At 36.1% G+C, this 24,188-nt stretch overlaps 1 protein-coding gene and 2 long non-coding RNA genes across 3 annotated transcripts; 1 reads left to right on the forward strand and 2 right to left on the reverse strand.

Moving 5' to 3' along the window:
• Positions 1–3,852: 3,852 nt before the first annotated feature.
• On the reverse strand, positions 3,853–5,738 carry LOC132697296 (uncharacterized). Its single transcript, XM_060662709.1, has 4 exons — positions 5,601–5,738; positions 5,012–5,553; positions 4,470–4,583; positions 3,853–3,928 (listed from the first exon to the last, which is right to left on the reverse strand). The coding sequence occupies exons 1-4, from the start codon at positions 5,736–5,738 to the stop codon at positions 3,853–3,855; spliced, it is 870 nt and encodes a 289-aa protein (XP_060518692.1).
• Positions 5,739–8,086: 2,348 nt separating this feature from the next.
• LOC132695596 (uncharacterized) lies at positions 8,087–23,671 on the reverse strand. The gene is made up of 4 exons (XR_009617859.1): positions 23,466–23,671; positions 9,255–9,448; positions 8,310–9,203; positions 8,087–8,250 (listed from the first exon to the last, which is right to left on the reverse strand). It is a non-coding gene; the product is annotated as an uncharacterized LOC132695596 (long non-coding RNA).
• On the forward strand, positions 16,566–17,752 carry LOC132695609 (uncharacterized). The gene is made up of 3 exons (XR_009617864.1): positions 16,566–16,646; positions 16,698–17,591; positions 17,651–17,752. It is a non-coding gene; the product is annotated as an uncharacterized LOC132695609 (long non-coding RNA).
• Positions 23,672–24,188: the final 517 nt, after the last annotated feature.

A 24,188-nucleotide genomic window follows, 5' to 3' on the forward strand; every position in this document is an offset into this window, starting at 1 on the left:
TTTGGGATAACAGGAAAGCTGGTTGAAAGTAATAGTAAGTTATTATTATTTGGGCCCGTCTAGGATAACAGAAAAACTGTTTGGGATAACAGTAATATATTTTGGACTGTTTGAGATAACAAACTGTTTGGGATAACAGTAATATATTTTTAGACTGTTTGAGATAACAGTAATATATTTTAAACTGTTTGGGATAACAGTAATATATTTTTAGACTGTTTGAGATAACAGTAATATATTTTAAACTGTTTGGGATAACAGTAATATTTTTTAGACTGTTTGGGATAACAGTAATAATATATTTTAGCTTGGCTGTGATAACAAGAAATTTATTGTTTACAATAACAATGCATTTGTTTTGGTTACAGAGCAGGATGTCACTTGCTTGACGAAAACTGACAACCTTAATGATCAAGGGAGCGGCTCTCTGGAACCAGAGATATTGTCCTTAATAGGAGACGAGGGCGGCAACAATAAAGATTCTGGCCCACCGATACAGCAAAACGTGATCAATATTTGGGCAAATATTGGCCAGAAGGGTTTAGACCCTGAAAAATGCAAAAGTTTGTTAACCAAATACCCCTGTCTCGAAAACGGTATGGGTTTGCGCCCACCAAAGTTAAATCCTGTTGTGAAAGAAGCGACAACAGAAGCTATACAAACTAGAGACCATCGCCTAAGTAATTTACAGGCTCAAATTGCTTCATGTTTGTCTGCCATTGGTTTAGTCGTAACGGACTTACTCAACGCAGCGGTGGGGGGAAACAAACTACATATTGAAAAGTTAAGTGATGCGGGTCATCTCCTTTCCGACATCCATAATCTGGAAACTCTTTTCAGAAGGAATCTCGTCTCTATGAACTTAAATAAAGATTTAAAGGGAACGCTCTTGGACTCTCCAATTGACGAGTGCCTATTTGGGAAAAATTTAGATGAGAGGCTGAAAACAGCAAAGAGCCTCCAAATATCATCTCAGCAACTAAAGAGTGCTAAGCCCTTCACCAAAAGACCGGGAACTGCTAGGACATACCGCACCCCTTATCGACCAACCTTTCCCTAATTGCCGCCAAGTTATCAGATAAGCTCTCTTGCGTGGACAAGTTCCAAATGAGTCCTTAGAAATATGCATGGCTTCAATTTCCGAAGCAACGTTGAAGCAATATAATTGCGGTTTGAAACTCTGGTGGGAAGTTTGTTCCTCCAGAAAGATTAATCCATTTGTTGTAAGTGTAGTAAACGTTCTGGATTTTTTGTCCTTACAGTTAACAATGGAGCTTCATATAATTCCTTAAACTCTTATAGGTCAGCTATAGCGCAAATAGCTTTTCCAAATTTGGCTCAGGATTTCAGATTTCAACGGTTTTTTTAAAGGAACTTACATGTTAACGCCTAACTAACGCTTAAAATGCTGAACTTAACCAAGAAGTTCTCACTCAAAAATGTGTAACTTTGTTAGCGCTTGCAACAGACAGTTCAACGCCTTCAGACCCGTCCCCTGATAAAGATTCCTTTCAATCATATAAATAACGATGCCAAAAAGGATTAAAGCAACAAAAAAGAATAAACTTTGTTACTGTTACCGTTTCTAATATCTGACCCACATATTTGTGTAACCCAGACCCTCTTAGCTTATCTGGAAAAAACTAAAACACTTAGAGGACCAGAAAAATCCGTTTCATAACAATTAAAAAACCTTTTCATAAGGCCTCTACGCAAACACTTAGTCGTTGGATTAAGAATGTTTTAGGCAAGAGCGGTATTGACACAGGCTATAGTATAAGACATGCTGTAGTATCAGCTGCTAATAAAAAAGGACTAAACTATGACACTATCAGAAGAGCTGCAGGCTGGTGAAATAATTCCAGGATGTCTACCACAGTGTATAATAGACCTGTAATTTCAAGTAAAACCTTTGCCGAAACAGTGCTTGATACATAAGTAGTACTTAATTATTATTATTTTTATCGATTTGTTCTTTTAGTTTTACTTGAAGAATGTCACCTTCCTTACGTTAAGTATTTTCTATTTACCGTGGCTTTCTTTAGTTTTTATTTTCGTTAATAATGATTTTTTCGTTTCCTGTTTGTTCGACATAGGTTAATAGATTTACTGAATATGTGTTTAATTGTTGCAACAGTCTCTAAATAACTACGTCATCCTTATTTACGAAACGAGGCTGAATATAATCACACGATCAAACGAACTTACCTAAGTGATGTTCGATCTTGATTATATGAATGCCTCGTTGAAGTAAATAAGGTCCCAACCCTCCCTTAACCCGTTATAAGTTGCAACAAGATGTGCTTTAAAAATAACGACTACACTTACAACGACACAGCCGGGGTGAGTAATTTGTCCTTTGAACATAGTGAGCGATAACGCCGAAGCGGAGGTACTACGTCATCCTTATTTACTTCAACGAAGCATTCATATAATCAAGATCGAACATCACTTAGGTAAGTTCGTTTGATCTTGTGATTATACGGACCTTCCAGGAAACGTTTAAAAATAATTCATTTAAACTCGTCGTTTCTAACACATTACTCGAAGATGTTTAACATCAAAACGAACAGAAAGAAATAATAGAAAGATATCACACTACAAAGACACCACATCGAGGAATGACAGAAAATATATGTAATATATAATAATAGATAAATTCTCTAAATTTGCAGCAGCATACCCAGTTAATGAAACCTCCCTCGAAATATGTCAAAGCTTAACTAAATTCTTTTCACATCATGGAACACCAAGTAAAATTACTACGGATAACGCACAAAGCTTTAAAAGTAACCTAGTACAACACTTGTGTGAAACGTATCGAATCGAGTTACATTTCACTACCCCGTATAATCCACATTCAAACTCACCAGTCGAAAGATTCCATTCTACCCTTAAGGAAAGTCTAGTCGCTCTAAAAAATGAACATCGTACTAAAACGATCCAAGAGCTAATGAATATCGCAATAATAAATTATAATAATAGTATACATTCTTCCCATTTTCTTTTCAAATTCTAAAAGGAAATCTGTATTATCAACTAAATTTTGACAAAAACCTAAATTGCAAACAGATTATGTGTACGAACTTGCGGAAATCTTTAAGGAACTTAATGAAAAAATAAATTTAAAACTTAATACAAAAAAGGCAAATGTTTTAGCAAAACTAAATGAAAAACGCGAAAATGACCCCGAAATACCCGAAGATACTAATCAATTAATAAATACAGCGCGGAAGTTAAAGTGAGCACAAAAATTACAACCTAAATATAAAGTCATTCAATTTAAAATATAAAATCGAAGATATAACAAACCCCCTGTTACCAGTACATCAAGGAAATAGTTATGTTGTAACAAACTTTCATCATGTCTACTATCATGTTAATTTGACTAACTTACAGGATTGTTTAAAATTAACGAAATCAATGCTTTTACGAATTAATGCCACCCTAAATAATTTAAATACGCCCTTAGGTCACTTATTACTAACTCGGACCTTAGATCTTATTGACCAAGCAGAATCTATTAAAGCCTTTATTAATAATTATACCGCTCCAGCAAAAAGAATTAAAAGAGGACTCTTTAATTTCGTTGGAAAAGTGCAAAAATATTTATTTGGAACTCTAGACTCAGATGATGGTCATAGATACGACCAATATATTAAAATTCTTCAAGAAAATCAAGAAACCCTACATCAAGTCGTATCCTCAACCCAGACGATCGTTAAACGGCTAACAAAGGACATAGACGCTCAGCTGAATAACATAAAAAATAATCAGCAGAATATACTGACCCAAATTAACTACCTAGCAAAAATGACGCAAACTATAACAATAACCTCTTATTTCATTATCTTACTCGACAACTTGGAAAACAATCTTCGCGTTTTCGATGAAATGCGAATAAATGTGCAGACCGCTATCAACTTCGCTGAAATAAACGTAATGCACCACAGCATTTTAAATACAAAGAACTTAAGAATATTATCTCTAAACTTGACCCGAAAACACGAATTCCTTTCGATAATATAATTAAATACTACGAAGTGGCGCACGCTGACGTCACGATCAAAAATTAGCTTATATTTTACGCAGCTGTACCTCTTATTTATAACAAGCCTTATAATCTGTACCGTATATACTCCATACCAATTAATAATAAAATATCCATTATAAACAATCCCTATCTTTTGAAATCGACAGACGATTTCTTTAACCTAAAAGAAAACTGCTACAAAGTCGAGAAACATATCCTTATGCCCCAGCAACCTGCTTAATAAAAACGAACTCTGTATTCCGCAAACAATTAATTTATCTAATCATTGTCCAGTGACTCCAATCGAATATAAAGAAACCTCAGCTACCCAATTAAATGATAATTCTATTGTAGTTGGTTAAGTGGACTGGATTATAATTTTGAAATGAAAACTATTTAAGCCGAATGGGGCAACGAAATAACTGTAGCGACTTACCTCGGTGTCACGGAGCTGCCTTGTATTCTGGGTTCGTCTTCGGGGTACCCCTTGGTGATGCGGAAAATGTTCTTCGGACAAAAGTAACGACCGGTGAAAATGCAAAACAGCAAGCTAAAGCGGAACGAGCACAGCGAAAAACTACCTTTTCAACAGCGTGGTTTTTACCGACTGCTGATCGACCCGAAAATTAAGTTATCGGCAAACAAACAAAAAAGGGGGAACGCGTAAAAAGTCGCCCGTAGAAATTTCGTTGCCATTTAGCGCGCAATTTTAAACTATAAACTATAAAAAATATTAAAGGAAACATAGATTAAATTCTTAAAGTTAAATAAAAATTAATCATTAATGAATTATAAATAAGTGACTGTCACTTTCGGAGGGTTACCAAAGGCAGGGGACATAATTTAAGTAATGGCCTTCTAAAAGTACCCGAATTGGTACGGACATTAGCGACTCGAGCGTGACCGACTGGGCCTTTGAAAATGTCCACAATTCGACCTGTACGCCACTGTAAGAGCTGAGCGAGATCGTCTTTTTACAAAACTAAAGTGCCGATTGTGGGTTCTTGACAGGATTGCAGCCACTTTTGACGAGTTTGTAACGTATTCAAATACTCCGCCTTCCATCGGCGCCAAAAGTCGTTGTGAATTCTCTGAACTAGTTTCCAGCGATTTGGATTACTTAATTTCTCAGTGTTAACATCGTCGTTTGGTACGGCGACTAACGGAGCCCCCGTTAAAAAGTGACTGGGCGTTGAAACTTCAAAGTCGTTGGGATCTGAAGATAGAGGTGTGAGCGGTCGAGAGTTTAACACAGCCTCTATTTGACATAATATGGTGGACAATTCTTCGTAGGTGAGTATTTGCGAACCGATGACACGCATCAAATGACCTTTCACCGATTTTATTCCCGATTCCCATATACCTCCAAAGTGGGGGGCGGATGGTGGTATAAAATGCCAGTCAATACACTCCTGGTTAGCGCACTTCCGGGCAAGTGTCCATAGCTCCTTGTTAGCTTTAACAAAGTTTGTCGCGTTGTCTGAATACAAATTTCTGACGACGGAGAGCGGCCAAGAAAGCTTCAGCGGACAAATTCCAGATGAATGGCTTTGGTAGCCAAACAGACCAATAAACATATGTAAGCCTTGGTAGTTTTAGCTCCTCTGTGTTTGCTAAGGGTAATAAGCAGATTGCCGCTAAAATCGATTCCCGTGGAAGAAAACGGTTTTTGGGGAGTGACTCTAGCGTGGGGTAAATTACCCATTATGGGTTGGTAGATACGGGGTTAGTAGAGATATGTATGCTTGGGGACAACCCCACTCCTCTCCCTTTTGTGGGCGTGTCCTCCTTACCCACGACTCTTTAGCTCCTCCCCCTTTACCCATAATCCCTTGAAACTGGCTCCCATTGGATAAGCAAGCACCAATGGGGTTTAATCAATCTCCCCACCTCTAGTTTGCGATGGCGGCGAAGCCAATCAGAGCCCAGATATTTTCCCACCCCTAAGAAAAGCAATGGCGTCAATGAGACTTGATCATATTGTTCGCGTGACCATCTGCACCCTCTAGCGGTTCGAATGTAAACTAGTGTCCCCTCTTGGAATAAGATTTTCTTTAATAAGGTAACCCACCTAGTGAATATTGACCAAAACATTTATTTTAAAAACATATAATTCTGCGAATGTGTATCCTCGCGGGTACAAACTGTACTTTTATTGCGCACAAAGGACAGGGGAAATAAAGACGAAAAGTGTTGGATTTCTTTTCTCGGAACTGGAAGCTGGCAGGCACCACCAATAATATCTGCAAAACAAAAAGCTGGTTAAAATTTTCATTAATAAAGTAGGATATTAGAAACCATATACCTTTTTAATTTACTAAGCCATCTACCGTGCGTTAACTTCATACATATTTCCGCATGCTTCTGTTTTAAGGTATCGTGAGATATTTGACTATTTATCTGGGAAAAGTTCATATGTCGAAAATATTATGTGTATGTGGCCGTGGTAGGCTTTCTTTGCTATTATAATTTTATTTTTATTATTTAATATTGACAAAATTAATTTATCTATCTTATTGATGATTTTAAGATATCGCAGTCAACTTTACTATTTCATCAATTTCTTTTATTTATTGCTGATCTTTGAGGATAGTGTACATACTTTTTTTCGTAACTTATCTGTATCTACCCTTTAATTTCCTATCAAGCCATAAAGCAAACTCGAAAGGCATCTTAACTAAAAAGTCATATACTTTAAAGCTGCTGCGACTACTACATGAAAGTGTGTTTCTATGCAATCTCAACAATAATGAAATCTGGACGCTTATATTAAATACTGTAATACTCTTCTCTGCTAACGCTCTAATAGACGCTATTTGAACCCTGTTCAAAGAAAAACTTCTACAGCCCAAATAACCTCTCTGAACCACACTTAAGCGCATCACTCTTTCACTGTCTTGCAGCCTTCAGATTAATATTCCGTACTAACTACGTATGCCATACACGAAACGTTCTCTTTTCTAATTTTTTTCTATGCGCTACATTAACGAACAGGATCTTAAACTTTTCTGTCTGTGTATTTTGTTAGCCACGTTAAAAAAATTAAAAAAAAGGTATGCGAACCTAGAGGATATTTTCCATATTTTTCACAAATGGTGACAACAATTAATGCAAGTATTATTTTTAATAATAATCCATCTTTCGCTATGACACGAAAACATCGATTTTTTAATTCTAACTTTTCTCATAGAGCTTCCCTTTAGTCTCTATCTGTTCTTTAACTAAATCCCCACCTTTTTGAAAAACCAACCTCTAAAAATAGTTAATTTTCTCTAATATAAATTTGTACGTTTTCCGCAATATGTGTGAATATTTTTGCTAGAGCATTTAGTTACTTAGTACATGTCCTATTCAATATTTTAAAAATATAATTCTATTGATACGTGTTTAGGATTTGAAGATAACGAAACATTCCCCAGTTTCATAAATGAGAGCTCACTGCCAAACTACCAAACATCACAGTACAAACTACCGTACTACGTCCCCCTGGACAAAAGCAGGTTAGTCAGCGTCATTAATTCTACCTGCGTTAACGAATAGCGTATTGTTAATTAAGGTTTAATACGCAGAAAATATAAGCAACAAATAATTGCAATGAAACTCACTAACATCATAAATTATTAAAAAAAAAAATTAGAACAGTTGGAATTTACTGGAGTAACCAATTTGGCACTAAAAATGGAAATTTTCGATACTCTACTAGGTGCCTACAATAAATTTTACTATTATTTTTAATGCAGAGACACAACGATTTTGTAGTTTTGAATTTGATCAGGGGTATATGACCATAGTTTACGCCGACTCTAAAAGGCATGCAGTCTATTGTTTTTGAACGCCCCATTTTGTGTATTATGTTCAAAACAGAGACTCTCTGGGCTTACGACTACAGCTACCAGCTACTACTTTCAATAATATTAACACAAAAAAAAGTAGGTGGCATTTCTATAATACGTGCAAAGTTTATGTGAAACTGACTGGAAGACAGAGTAATGCACCAATATGTTACTAAACATATTTCGATAGAATTCCGTAAGAGCTTACCTCCAAGTTTTCTCATTTAGTCAGTCAAAGCATCAAATGGAAAATTCCAATCCAACATATGTAGTGGTGGAAATATATCAATCGCCTACGTTACCGATGGTACCCGACTGAAGCTTCTGCGTCTTCTTTACCCCACATGCCTACTTAAAAAGATACTGGTCTAAGTCTCAATATTCCTGTTAAAAAAAAAAGAGAGGTTCTATATTGCCATAAATATGTGTTTTCAAAATTTTACCTGAATGGTTCGTGATTCCTTATATATGCAGTGTTGGCAGCAATGTGGCGACGACTACGCTGAAACTTTCCATATCTCGTGTCCCCATGACTGGTCTGTTTCATATATCAAACCTCACCTCGCACGGGTTTGAACCTCCTTTAAAAAAAAAAAAAACAGGCAAGACTTATACTTATCATATCAAAGTAATACGAGGAACTTATATTTTATGCCAAAACTTATTTCATCACCTCCAAAGGGGAGTAGGGGTTTCTAAAGTATGGTAGGTACATCTCTTTCATTTTTTAATTAAAAAAAGTGACACAATTACGCGACGTAACTCGATCCGGATCGTTAACGCGTCTCAAGATGGGGGTTTAGAGATGCTGAGGTCATTAAATTGATTCACTAATACCAGTACACACTGAAACCCCTTATTTCCAAAATAAAAAATTGTTAACTGTTAACACAACAAAAAAACTATTTTCTCACCAATTATATTTCTGGGTCGTTTTCAGAATTTGTCCAAAGTAGAATCCCAAGAGGATAGGGCCGCAATTTCGAAAAATGTTCATGTCTCCCCACTATGCATTTGTACAAGAAGCAGGGCCGGATTAACAGCAATTATATTCTTGTCAGTCAACATACAGCCGCCGATTGAATTCTCGGATTCTGCTTTACTAGTAGCCATGGTCTGTCAAATATGTTACTTAAAAATTGTATATTTTTTTTTACAAATAATATACCTTTCCTAAAATAATTCCGCCTTTGTCAAGTTGGACACGGGCATGTCTGTCCGCTTTGAAAAGCGCAGGCGTATGTATCTTCCAAAATGATCCAAGCAGGCTCGGATTGCCAGCAAATACACAACTCGCCGATTCAATTCTGAGATGTTGCTTCACGAGTTACCATGATCTGTCAAATATTTTAATTTAAAAAAAAATCTATTATTTAGCAACAATATACCTTTTTAAAAATAATTTCGTCTTTTTTCAAGTTTAACAGGACACGTGTGTTCGTTTCAGTTGGACAAGGGCACGTCTGTCCGCTTTGAAAAGCGCGGCGTATGTATCTTCCAAAATGATCCAAATTGTTAACCTTTTTTTGATTCCTCGTTCCCCGATTCAATTCTGAGATGTTGCTTCACGAGTTACCATGATCTGTCAAATATTTTAATAAAAAAAATCTATTATTTAGCAACAATATACCTTTTTAAAAATAATTTCGTCTTTTTCAAGTTCAACAGGACACGTGTGTTCGTTTCGAAAGGTTTTGTAGTCTGTAGCTCTGTCGAATTCTCCAAAATTCGTTAAACCTTCAGATATTTTCAAAATTTGTCCAAAACTTAAACTCGTTGGCGATATTGCATTAAGCAACAAACGCGTATAACAGAAACGAACCCTTAACACAAACGCTTCTTTAAACTTCGACTGACACGTGAAACAACCCGCATTCCTACGAAAGGCAGGTAAACCAAGCAGGTCAAATTTTAAGCTACCCTCCAGTGTCGTCGTAGGTTGGGGCATAGTAAATAGCGAATACAACAAAGCGGTAATTTATAATAATTTAATTTGCATTTTATTTAACTTAAGTTGTTTTGTAGAAAATGAGACATTTCTACAATTAATCAATATACTACGAGTACTTTTCCGCTTAATTACTATTTTTGAGAAACAAAAGGAAACGTTAGATTCCATTCAAACTTTTTCGGTTTTCATGATATCTCGCGTTTATTTAGAAGCTAATGGCCTGTGGCCTTAACCAGACGTTTCCAAAGCCTGGTTTGATATTATGTATATAAATCTTAACAAACACGAAAAATAGAGTTATATTGCCACCGAAAATCTGAATTTATGTTTAAAAATGTAACTTCCCGTATTTAAACTATTGCCTGCATTGGCGCCTATATTTTATAGTTTTTTTTTGTATCCTATTTTTTTTTGTTTTGCTTGCAAATGTGTGTCCATTTTTCGGGTACTGAATTTTTTTTTCTCAAATTATTACAAATTACTCAAAACGGAGTTAAAAAGAGACGAGGAGAAAAGGGTAGAACCCTTATTTCTCCGACACTGACCTCCGATGTTTATAAAAATTGACGCCTTGACACCCTCCCCGTGAATATTTTACAAAGGATTTTTAAAATTTAACTTCCAAATAACGCATACTCTCGCCTAGTGTCACAGTTTTGGGCCCCATTTTGCTATGGTTAGACAGGTTTATTCTTGTACATTGTCGGGACAAAAGAAGCATCTCCTTCATCCAAATCGACTTTTTCATACCTAATATAACAGCTGCCGGGCATCATCTCGCCTTAATTGTTTCAATTGAATTAATTTTAGTTACAAAAAATTAGATGATCGTCAAAATTGGCATAAAAAGATAATCAAGATTTAATTAAAACAAGAATATGCACAAAAGAAAAGAGATAAACTCCGACACGGGAAACAAGGAAATATCGCTGAAACGGCAACTGATCTAGCGCGCGCCTTTTTTAAAAATAATAATTTTTCAAAAGAATTCTAGGCTAAGCTAAATACCTGGTGCAACAAAGTATTGAAGGATCTTCATGATCCTACCTGTGAGCGAGTAGAAAATTATTTGCAAAGAGGATAAAGGTATATCTTAATATAAATAGTTTCACTATTGATAACATGTCCCCTTTTAAAATGGCGCATTATTTGATACGTACTTTTTTCTTGTCAGAGCTTGTCTAAAAAAAAAAATCGGGATGGATGGAGGTTCTCCGTCAGGTTTTTTTCCTGTCGAAACAAGTATGTGCGGCGTTCGCTTTGGATCTGGGGGAATGGGTGGGGTTATACATATATAAGCTATAAGAAATTTTAATTTTTTATTCAGTTTCCACTCATACAATTTCGTGATAAGTGCAGAGTGAGAAAAATGTCCGAAGTCGAAAATTATCCAACGCAAGCATTGGATTCATGGGGAAGATTTGTGGTCAATGCGGAAATAATCCGCGAACAAAAATACATTTACGAGGCAGCAATTACGCTGCCGGAATTCGGACTAGAAATTACCTCAGGTCTTAGCCCAGCAAGAATCTTCGCTCCGGCAGTGAAAGTGAGCTTTATCCCCTACGTTTTGGCGGAGAAAAGAAGCATTTCGTTCGACGAGATAGACTTCACAGAATTAATACAACAGCTTCCATTGTTATTGTTAGCAGGCCCGACTGGTAAAGTTATGTATTTAACCTGCTTCAAACTCAGCTGTCTACAATGTGATGGTGAAGTCTTGGTCAAGATTGAAAATAGCGAGGGTATACTCTATATTTCGAAAGACTGGGTACAGGAATTAATTACCATAAGCAAATTGGTATTTAAAAGAATACGAGTACTGTCTCGTTTGAACTTTTACGAGTACTACGATAGAATATTGTATTTGACTATACATGAAAATTTACTGGAAGACGCCAAAATCTTTCCGCATATAGAATATTTATGTTCTACAGAAGAGAGTGAGCAGAGCTACTGCATGGAGGACTACATGCGTTTTGGAAAAATGCAGATAAAACAAGATATCAACAAAAGGATAGCATGGGACATACCTGTGTTTTAATAGAAATTTACCTGTAAACTAATAATAATAAATGTATTTTTAAAATTCAGTGTGTGTGTATGTTTTATCCTTACCCCCATAAAAAAAAGTAAAAAAAAAACAAGTAATTGCGTAAAATAACTTTATTAAAGAAAAAAAAATAACAACAAAATATAACCAAACAAAACATAGTACCACCGGAATGAAACCATCAGAAATTACCCCAACAACGGAGATTCTCGCATATAATTTACCAAAAAAAATTGCAAATAGTCGATCGACTATTTGGTAGTACGGTTTTTGTAATTCGACTTCAATAAAACGAAGCTTTGATTTAACGCCCCTCCATATCTTCCAAAATATACGTAAGAGGGAAGGAACCACTTACTTTAACAATCTTGAAATTTTCGGGGTGTCCAATTAATTTCATAGCTTTTGTCAAAAACCGATTTTGTGCGACTTATGCTCACTGCATCGCCAGCTTTGAACTTTGACTTTTGCACTGCAAAATTTTTTTTGGTAAATTATATGCGAGAATCTCCGTTGTTGGGGTAATTTCTGATGGTTTCATTCCGGTGGTACTATGTTTTGTTTGGTTATATTTTGTTGTTATTTTTTTTTCTTTAATAAAGTTATTTTACGCAATTACTTGTTTTTTTTTTACTTTTTTTTATGGGGGTAAGGATAAAACATACACACACACTGAATTTTAAAAATACATTTATTATTATTAGTTTACAGGTAAATTTCTATTAAAACACAGGTATGTCCCATGCTATCCTTTTGTTGATATCTTGTTTTATCTGCATTTTTACAAAACGCATGTAGTCCTCCATGCAGTAGCTCTGCTCACTCTCTTCTGTAGAACATAAATATTCTATATGCGGAAAGATTTTGGCGTCTTCCAGTAAATTTTCATGTATAGTCAAATACAATATTCTATCGTAGTACTCGTAAAAGTTCAAACGAGACAGTACTCGTATTCTTTTAAATACCAATTTGCTTATGGTAATTAATTCCTGTACCCAGTCTTTCGAAATATAGAGTATACCCTCGCTATTTTCAATCTTGACCAAGACTTCACCATCACATTGTAGACAGCTGAGTTTGAAGCAGGTTAAATACATAACTTTACCAGTCGGGCCTGCTAACAATAACAATGGAAGCTGTTGTATTAATTCTGTGAAGTCTATCTCGTCGAACGAAATGCTTCTTTTCTCCGCCAAAACGTAGGGGATAAAGCTCACTTTCACTGCCGGAGCGAAGATTCTTGCTGGGCTAAGACCTGAGGTAATTTCTAGTCCGAATTCCGGCAGCGTAATTGCTGCCTCGTAAATGTATTTTTGTTCGCGGATTATTTCCGCATTGACCACAAATCTTCCCCATGAATCCAATGCTTGCGTTGGATAATTTTCGACTTCGGACATTTTTCTCACTCTGCACTTATCACGAAATTGTATGAGTGGAAACTGAATAAAAAATTAAAATTTCTTATAGCTTATATATGTATAACCCCACCCATTCCCCCAGATCCAAAGCGAACGCCGCACATACTTGTTTCGACAGGAAAAAAACCTGACGGAGAACCTCCATCCATCCCGATTTTTTTTTTTAGACAAGCTCTGACAAGAAAAAAGTACGTATCAAATAATGCGCCATTTTAAAAGGGGACATGTTATCAATAGTGAAACTATTTATATTAAGATATACCTTTATCCTCTTTGCAAATAATTTTCTACTCGCTCACAGGTAGGATCATGAAGATCCTTCAATACTTTGTTGCACCAGGTATTTAGCTTAGCCTAGAATTCTTTTGAAAAATTATTATTTTTAAAAAAGGCGCGCGCTAGATCAGTTGCCGTTTCAGCGATATTTCCTTGTTTCCCGTGTCGGAGTTTATCTCTTTTCTTTTGTGCATATTCTTGTTTTAATTAAATCTTGATTATCTTTTTATGCCAATTTTGACGATCATCTAATTTTTTGTAACTAAAATTAATTCAATAGAAACAATTAAGGCGAGATGATGCCCGGCAGCTGTTATATTAGGTATGAAAAAGTCGATTTGGATGAAGGAGATGCTTCTTTTGTCCCGACAATGTACAAGAATAAACCTGTCTAACCATAGCAAAATGGGGCCCAAAACTGTGACACTAGGCGAGAGTATGCGTTATTTGGAAGTTAAATTTTAAAAATCCTTTGTAAAATATTCACGGGGAGGGTGTCAAGGCGTCAATTTTTATAAACATCGGAGGTCAGTGTCGGAGAAATAAGGGTCCTACCCTTTTCTCCTCGTCTCTTTTTAACTCCGTTTTGAGTAATTTGTAATAATTTGAGAAAAAAAAATTCAGTACCCGAAAAATGGACACACATTTGCAAGCAAAACAAAAAAAAATAGGATACAAAAAAAAACTATAAAATATAGGCGCCAATGCAGGCAATAGTTTAAATACGGGAAGTTACATTTTTAAACATAAATTCAGATTTTCGGTGGCAATATAACTCTATTTTTCGTGTTTGTTAAGATTTATATACATAATATCAAACCAGGCTTTGGAAACGTCTGGTTAAGGCCACAGGCCATTAGCTTCTAAATAAACGCGAGATATCATGAAAACCGAAAAAGTTTGAATGGAATCTAACGTTTCCTTTTGTTTCTCAAAAATAGTAATTAAGCGGAAAAGTACTCGTAGTATATTGATTAATTGTAGAAATGTCTCATTTTCTACAAAACAACTTAAGTTAAATAAAATGCAAATTAAATTATTATAAATTACCGCTTTGTTGTATTCGCTATTTACTATGCCCCAACCTACGACGACACTGGAGGGTAGCTTAAAATTTGACCTGCTTGGTTTACCTGCCTTTCGTAGGAATGCGGCTTGTTTCACGTGTCAGTCGAAGTTTAAAGAAGCGTTTGTGTTAAGGGTTCGTTTCTGTTATACGCGTTTGTTGCTTAATGCAATATCGCCAACGAGTTTAAGTTTTGTGTTCAATGTGTGTTTCATATACGGATAAATAAAACAAAAAAGACTGGAAAAAGATAGGTAAGAAGCTTTCGGAATTGCGACTTTAATGAGTAACCGCGTAACATTTTGAACTAGTATTATGTATATGTTCGACGAGGTTTCTATACTTAATTAAAAAAAATTGGGGAGTGATCAAAGGAGGCTGAGGTCGGAGATACGGATCTTGGTTAGTATCAATTTTTGTTTAATAAAACAACCAAAAATGCTCGCTTACGTTTTTGAAGTAGGTAAAAAGGAAACAGAATTTTAATAGAAATAACGCACGATATATCTCCCAAAAAATTCAGCAATATGAACAACGCGAAGAAGTTAAGCAGATAAAATTTTACAAGATTTTTGGGGGGCCAAGTGTAAATTCGGATTGTGGAAAGTAACAGATAGAGAGAATGAGTGACCTATATAGAAAAAGAGAGACAGAAAGGTAGATTTATTTAAACGTTTCTCAATCATCCACCCATCGGAGATAATAAATAACATTCGCTAGTTTTTTTTTGCATGTATTGAGTTAAGTTCGGAATAGAAATATATCAATAGTAACAATTTAAATATGGTAATTTTTGGGGATTGTTATACGTCCGCCAGCGTATTAAAAATATGGTTTTAGGGGTTAGAACTTTTAAGTTTCAAGAAAAAAAAACTCATGTTGAAATTTTTGTATTCGGAAGCTTCTGTTGTTTATTAATTTATAGACACTGGAAAATATAATAATAAAACATCCTACAGTTGACATACGTGTCCTCTTAAACTCGAAAAGAGCTAATTTATCTTAGAAGAGTACGTATTTTTGGTAAAATAGATATTTTTTATATTAAATATTTGACCGATCGATGTAATTCGTCAAGCAGAAACCGAAAAGAAAAGTGACGCTTGTGGTGTTTGCTGACAATCCGACCCTGCTTCGTGTACAAATGCAATGACATTTCGGCAGGGCTATAGGCTACGAAACCTTTCAAACTCGAAAAGGACGAACTGTTTTAAAGAAAAAAGGTACTTCATTTTTGGTAAAAGTAATAGATAATTTTTTTTTTTCGCTAAATATTCCACAGATCGATGTAACTCGTCAAGCAGAATCCGAGAAGAAAAGTGACCGGGGGTGCTGTTTGCTTACAATCCGACCCTGCTTCGTGTACAAATGCAATGCCATTTCGGCAGGGCTATAGGCTACGAAACCTTTCGAACTCGAAAAGGCGCTACTAATTTTGAATAGGTACTTAATATTGGGTAAAAGTAATAGATAAGATTGTTTTACATTAAATATTTGACAGATCGATGTAACTCGTCAAGCGGAATCCGAGAAGAAAAATGACGGATGTGCTGTTTGCTAATAGTCCAGAACGGCTTCGTGTACAAATGCATGGCGGGGAGACCAGAAAGTTTTCGAAACTGCGTGAGTGGAAGTCTGCGTTGGACAAATTTTGAAAATATCTGAAGGTTTAACGAATTTTGGAGAATTCGACAGAGCTACAGACTACAAAACCTTTCGAAACGAACACACGTGTCCTGTTGAACTTGAAAAAGACGAAATTATTTTTAAAAAGGTATATTGTTGCTAAATAATAGATTTTTTTTATTAAAATATTTGACAGATCATGGTAACTCGTGAAGCAACATCTCAGAATTGAATCGGGGAACGAGGAATCAAAAAAAGGTTAACAATTTGGATCATTTTGGAAGATACATACGCCGCGCTTTTCAAAGCGGACAGACGTGCCCTTGTCCAACTGAAACGAACACACGTGTCCTGTTAAACTTGAAAAAAGACGAAATTATTTTTAAAAAGGTATATTGTTGCTAAATAATAGATTTTTTTTTAAATTAAAATATTTGACAGATCATGGTAACTCGTGAAGCAACATCTCAGAATTGAATCGGCGAGTTGTGTATTTGCTGGCAATCCGAGCCTGCTTGGATCATTTTGGAAGATACATACGCCTGCGCTTTTCAAAGCGGACAGACATGCCCGTGTCCAACTTGACAAAGGCGGAATTATTTTAGGAAAGGTATATTATTTGTAAAAAAAAATATACAATTTTTAAGTAACATATTTGACAGACCATGGCTACTAGTAAAGCAGAATCCGAGAATTCAATCGGCGGCTGTATGTTGACTGACAAGAATATAATTGCTGTTAATCCGGCCCTGCTTCTTGTACAAATGCATAGTGGGGAGACATGAACATTTTTCGAAATTGCGGCCCTATCCTCTTGGGATTCTACTTTGGACAAATTCTGAAAACGACCCAGAAATATAATTGGTGAGAAAATAGTTTTTTTGTTGTGTTAACAGTTAACAATTTTTTATTTTGGAAATAAGGGGTTTCAGTGTGTACTGGTATTAGTGAATCAATTTAATGACCTCAGCATCTCTAAACCCCCATCTTGAGACGCGTTAACGATCCGGATCGAGTTACGTCGCGTAATTGTGTCACTTTTTTTAATTAAAAAATGAAAGAGATGTACCTACCATACTTTAGAAACCCCTACTCCCCTTTGGAGGTGATGAAATAAGTTTTGGCATAAAATATAAGTTCCTCGTATTACTTTGATATGATAAGTATAAGTCTTGCCTGTTTTTTTTTTTTTTAAAGGAGGTTCAAACCCGTGCGAGGTGAGGTTTGATATATGAAACAGACCAGTCATGGGGACACGAGATATGGAAAGTTTCAGCGTAGTCGTCGCCACATTGCTGCCAACACTGCATATATAAGGAATCACGAACCATTCAGGTAAAATTTTGAAAACACATATTTATGGCAATATAGAACCTCTCTTTTTTTTTTAACAGGAATATTGAGACTTAGACCAGTATCTTTTTAAGTAGGCATGTGGGGTAAAGAAGACGCAGAAGCTTCAGTCGGGTACCATCGGTAACGTAGGCGATTGATATATTTCCACCACTACATATGTTGGATTGGAATTTTCCATTTGATGCTTTGACTGACTAAATGAGAAAACTTGGAGGTAAGCTCTTACGGAATTCTATCGAAATATGTTTAGTAACATATTGGTGCATTACTCTGTCTTCCAGTCAGTTTCACATAAACTTTGCACGTATTATAGAAATGCCACCTACTTTTTTTTGTGTTAATATTATTGAAAGTAGTAGCTGGTAGCTGTAGTCGTAAGCCCAGAGAGTCTCTGTTTTGAACATAATACACAAAATGGGGCGTTCAAAAACAATAGACTGCATGCCTTTTAGAGTCGGCGTAAACTATGGTCATATACCCCTGATCAAATTCAAAACTACAAAATCGTTGTGTCTCTGCATTAAAAATAATAGTAAAATTTATTGTAGGCACCTAGTAGAGTATCGAAAATTTCCATTTTTAGTGCCAAATTGGTTACTCCAGTAAATTCCAACTGTTCTAATTTTTTTTTTTAATAATTTATGATGTTAGTGAGTTTCATTGCAATTATTTGTTGCTTATATTTTCTGCGTATTAAACCTTAATTAACAATACGCTATTCGTTAACGCAGGTAGAATTAATGACGCTGACTAACCTGCTTTTGTCCAGGGGGACGTAGTACGGTAGTTTGTACTGTGATGTTTGGTAGTTTGGCAGTGAGCTCTCATTTATGAAACTGGGGAATGTTTCGTTATCTTCAAATCCTAAACACGTATCAATAGAATTATATTTTTAAAATATTGAATAGGACATGTACTAAGTAACTAAATGCTCTAGCAAAAATATTCACACATATTGCGGAAAACGTACAAATTTATATTAGAGAAAATTAACTATTTTTAGAGGTTGGTTTTTCAAAAAGGTGGGGATTTAGTTAAAGAACAGATAGAGACTAAAGGGAAGCTCTATGAGAAAAGTTAGAATTAAAAAATCGATGTTTTCGTGTCATAGCGAAAGATGGATTATTATTAAAAATAATACTTGCATTAATTGTTGTCACCATTTGTGAAAAATATGGAAAATATCCTCTAGGTTCGCATACCTTTTTTTTAATTTTTTTAACGTGGCTAACAAAATACACAGACAGAAAAGTTTAAGATCCTGTTCGTTAATGTAGCGCATAGAAAAAAATTAGAAAAGAGAACGTTTCGTGTATGGCATACGTAGTTAGTACGGAATATTAATCTGAAGGCTGCAAGACAGTGAAAGAGTGATGCGCTTAAGTGTGGTTCAGAGAGGTTATTTGGGCTGTAGAAGTTTTTCTTTGAACAGGGTTCAAATAGCGTCTATTAGAGCGTTAGCAGAGAAGAGTATTACAGTATTTAATATAAGCGTCCAGATTTCATTATTGTTGAGATTGCATAGAAACACACTTTCATGTAGTAGTCGCAGCAGCTTTAAAGTATATGACTTTTTAGTTAAGATGCCTTTCGAGTTTGCTTTATGGCTTGATAGGAAATTAAAGGGTAGATACAGATAAGTTACGAAAAAAAGTATGTACACTATCCTCAAAGATCAGCAATAAATAAAAGAAATTGATGAAATAGTAAAGTTGACTGCGATATCTTAAAATCATCAATAAGATAGATAAATTAATTTTGTCAATATTAAATAATAAAAATAAAATTATAATAGCAAAGAAAGCCTACCACGGCCACATACACATAATATTTTCGACATATGAACTTTTCCCAGATAAATAGTCAAATATCTCACGATACCTTAAAACAGAAGCATGCGGAAATATGTATGAAGTTAACGCACGGTAGATGGCTTAGTAAATTAAAAAGGTATATGGTTTCTAATATCCTACTTTATTAATGAAAATTTTAACCAGCTTTTTGTTTTGCAGATATTATTGGTGGTGCCTGCCAGCTTCCAGTTCCGAGAAAAGAAATCCAACACTTTTCGTCTTTATTTCCCCTGTCCTTTGTGCGCAATAAAAGTACAGTTTTTACCCGCGAGGATACACATTCGCAGAATTATATGTTTTTAAAATAAATGTTTTGGTCAATATTCACTAGGTGGGTTACCTTATTAAAGAAAATCTTATTCCAAGAGGGGACACTAGTTTACATTCGAACCGCTAGAGGGTGCAGATGGTCACGCGAACAATATGATCAAGTCTCATTGACGCCATTGCTTTTCTTAGGGGTGGGAAAATATCTGGGCTCTGATTGGCTTCGCCGCCATCGCAAACTAGAGGTGGGGAGATTGATTAAACCCCATTGGTGCTTGCTTATCCAATGGGAGCCAGTTTCAAGGGATTATGGGTAAAGGGGGAGGAGCTAAAGAGTCGTGGGTAAGGAGGACACGTCCACAAAAGGGAGAGGAGTGGGGTTGTCCCCAAGCATACATATCTCTACTGGGGTTTTACTCGAAAACAAGTGATTCAGCGAGAAATTACGCTTTTTACTAAACGTTTGGCGGATATGATCCAAAAATTTTGATTTGTCAAATATTGGACAGCCTGTATACCGCAATACAGATATTTTCGATGGATCAATTGCACAATCAGATAGGAAAGTCTGCTCTCGCGGGGTAGTAAAATAAGGTGCTTTTGGTTAAAAGAAATGATCCCCTCGCTGTCTAAAAAAACGTTTAATTTTTGAATTGACTTAGGAAGCTTTTTATTACTCTTAATTTGGAAAAAAAATTCGGGAAAATGTTTTTGCTGTTCGTGTTTAGCTAAAATTCTAAAAGCGTTATTAAGTTCGTTAAAATTTAGTGAATTTTGTTGCTTGCGGGAGGATGATTTGCAATTGTTTATAAATCGGATTACATATGCGGTTATTAGTTGAATTTCGCGGTGGTCGGATTTACTTTCCAATAGGTTGTTTATAAAATTGTCGGTCTTAGTTTTCGCAACTAAGCAAGTGTTCGGGTTATGTTCCATGTCTATGTTGTGAGGTATGGTAATTTTACTGGCGGCATGTGGCCACTCTGCGAGATGCGACAGTAAGAAAGGAGGACCGGCCCACCATAACGAGTGGTTTAGAAGCTCGGAAGGGGAACATCCGCGGCTGGCGACGTCGGCGGGATTTGATTTAGTGGGAACGTACATCCAGCAATCGGGATTGGTGTTTTCCTGAATGATATTCACTCGGTTAGCGATAAAAGGTTTCCATTTGCTAGGATGGGATTTTATCCAAGCCAGAGTAACCATGGAATCGGAGAAGGCGTAGACATTTTGTAGTGAAATATTTTGGGCGAAGGTGTAAGAGAGATATTTCAGTATTTGAGACAGCAAAGTTGCTGCTAGCAACTCGATTCGAGGAATGGAAAGCACTTTAAGGGGTGCTACTAGAGACTTCGCAGTAACGAAGTAACTATGATATCGATGCTGGCGGAAAATACGCAAGTAAACAACGCCTGCGTAACCGCGTCTGCTTGCGTCGCAAAATCCAACTAAATCGACGGCTTCAGCGCCACTCAAATCCATATGACGCGGCAAAGAAAACGACTCTAAAGTGTGAAATTCTTTTTTATAGGGTTCCCAGTTGCGTAGAATTTCAAGAGGCGGTTCTTGGTCCCAGTCGAGTCCGAGAATCCAAAATTGTTGAATTAAGTGTTTTAAAGAGAACGTAAATGACGCTAGAAAACCTAGAGGATCGTAAATACGGGCTAGCTTGGAAAGGATGTGGCGTTTGGTGCAATTTTCATCGTTAAACCTGAAGTAAAATGACAGCGTTGGTAGATACGAATACTTTCGGTTCGTTGACGGAATAGAGTTTGATAAACACTGAACCTAATTGCGAGGTCATATCGTTTCGTCCTACACCCTGTATGTCGGTGACAAGTGGACGTTTAGGCAACCCGAGTTGATTTGCTAATTTTTGTGTTACGAAAGTGGTCTGAGCTCCAGAGTCTAGAACGGCTTTTACGGTTTTGAAGTTCCCGCGTCCATCTAAAATTTGAACTAGAGTGGTAGCTAATAAAATTTGAGATTTAGCAGAAATAAAGCCGCAATGCGTCTCGTTGTGGCGTGAGGTTGGCGCATTGTTATTGCCGGACGGTTGAGAACTACTGGGTACCACATTCGGCGGCGAATACTGGGCGGAAACCGTAGAAGAGGGTAATGTCGAGCTCGAACCCGAATTGGTGATGAAATGCGATCGCGGTTCTGGAGCGTCATCTCTTTTATCGAAATGTAGTAGCGAATGATGTCGACGGTGGCAAAAGCGACACGAAATAGTGGACTGACAAGTTGAAATGGTATGCACGTGGCTTAAGCAATTTAAGCATAGCTTATTGGTTTTAGCGAATGTAAAGCGTTCGAAAGGTGGTTTCGATTTGAAAATTTGACAATTATAAATAGTATGCGCGTCGTTACATATTAGGCATTTACCATTCGAAATAGGTCTGGTGTTCAGAAAGGATTTAGTGTTTGTAGGATGGATACGACCTTGGAAATTAGATTACGATTTATAGGATGGCGTCAGGAAATGTTTTTTGTTTTTCGACGTGGCGTGGAGCGAATAGAGCGAGTTACATTGTGATTCTAAAAATGTAAAAATGTCTTTGTAAGAGGGCATTTTGTCAGCGGATTTGTTAGCAAGTTCAAAGCGCGAAAGCAAAATATCGTTTAATTTATCTAGCAAAATATTAGCTAACGGAAATTCCAAGAGTCGGTGTGGTACTGTAGCATTTGCAAAGCTGCGATGTTTTCTGAGAATATGTCTAATAGGTTGCGTAACGACTGTGGATCATCAGATTTCAAAGCAGGGGTGTTGGGCGGCAAGGCGTTTATTGTCGTAGCGTTTCACAAGCGTTTCGTAAGCTATTATGTAATTGGCATCTGTCATAGAAATATGTTTGACCATGTTAAGTGGCGGACCCTCAAGTGAAGAAATTAAATAATTGAACTTCTCTATGGAGGTTAAAGCGGGATTGTTATGGACTGAGCTATTGAACATGTCCAGAAAAGTTGTGAAAACGGTTAAATCACCTTTGAAAGTTACTACTTTTAATTTAGCTAGGTAACACGTAGAATGGCAAAACTGCGTCAAAGTAGGTTTTATTTCGGTTGGTTCGAAAAGGTTCTTGTGAATATGTTTTATATCATAGAACATATGTTTAAACTGATTATAAAGATCTACTTCTTCTTCTAATTTATCCGGACTTTGCGAGTAAGTTTCCAAAATCTGGGTCTGATATAAATTAAATGAATCTCTAATTTCATTCATATCTAAGAATCTTATTTGTAACAAGGTTTTTTTTGTCTTCGTGTTGCGGCGCTTCTTGCGCTAACTCTTGAACAATTTTCAAACGACCAAGTTGGACGTTCCTCAGCGTTTCGATCTTTTTTATAAAGCGGACATTGTATAGCGATCGCGAAAAACTAGTTCAGTTCAGTTAAGAGAAAAAACAAAAAGAAACGGTCGAAGTGGCTGTAACGCTGTTCTAAATGGACAAAAAAAATGGTCGTGCGAATACAGCAAGCGTGCGGTCGATTTGGACGTGCAATTTTCAAAGTCAAACTAATATTAGATAGTTTAAATTATTGAGTTAAAAAAACGAATTTGTAATTTATTTGTTTTTGAAATTGTGGCACTTGATAGTGATTCAACGCGAAAGGAATGATCCAATAAGATCCGGTTCGATGTGACCAAAGGTTAAGTGGACTGTATTATAATTTTGAAATGAAAACTATTTAACCCGAGTGGGGCAACGAAATAACTGTAGCGACTTACCTCGGTGTCACGGAGCTGCCTTGTATTCTGGGTTCGTCTTCGGGGTACCCCTTGGTGATGCGGAAAATGTTCTTTGGACAAAAGTAACGACCGGTGAAAATGCAAAACAGCAAGCTAAAGCGGAACGAGCACAGCGAAAAACTACCTTTTCAACAGCGTGGTTTTTACCGACTGCTGATCGACCCGAAAATTAAGTTATCGGCAAACAAAAAAAAAGGGGGGAACGCGTAAAAAGTCGCCCGTAGAAATTTCGTTGCCATTTAGCGCGCAATTTTAAACTATAAACTATAAAAAATATTAAAGGAAACATAAATTCTTAAAGTTAAATAAAAATTAATCATTAATGAATTATAAATAAGTATGAAACTTATTCAGTAGTTATCCCGAATTCCCAAAAAAATATATATTTTTTTGCCCAAATAAAAGTGTTGAAATAATAAATAAAACATCTTTAATTCTGCCCCCAGAGTGTAATATTAAAATTAAAAATAAGAACAATGACTCTCAAAAAGGAAACGTAATTCATTTAAGACTAAAACTTCCGTCAGTAGTTATTAATGAAGAATTGGTTCAAAATATCGAACCACTACAGTTGAGAGAAATTAATGTTGAAAATATAAAAGAAGATATGGAAAGTGCTCGAAACCTAGTCGCCCTCTAAAACACTTAACTTTGGTAAACTCTAGTGTTTCGATTTCTGTAATACTTATTATTATAATTATA

The sequence above is a fragment of the Cylas formicarius genome, unplaced genomic scaffold (genome assembly GCF_029955315.1).
Source record: "Cylas formicarius isolate icCylForm1 unplaced genomic scaffold, icCylForm1.1 PGA_scaffold_10__41_contigs__length_53128322, whole genome shotgun sequence".
Classification (NCBI taxonomy): Eukaryota; Metazoa; Arthropoda; class Insecta; order Coleoptera; family Brentidae; genus Cylas; species Cylas formicarius.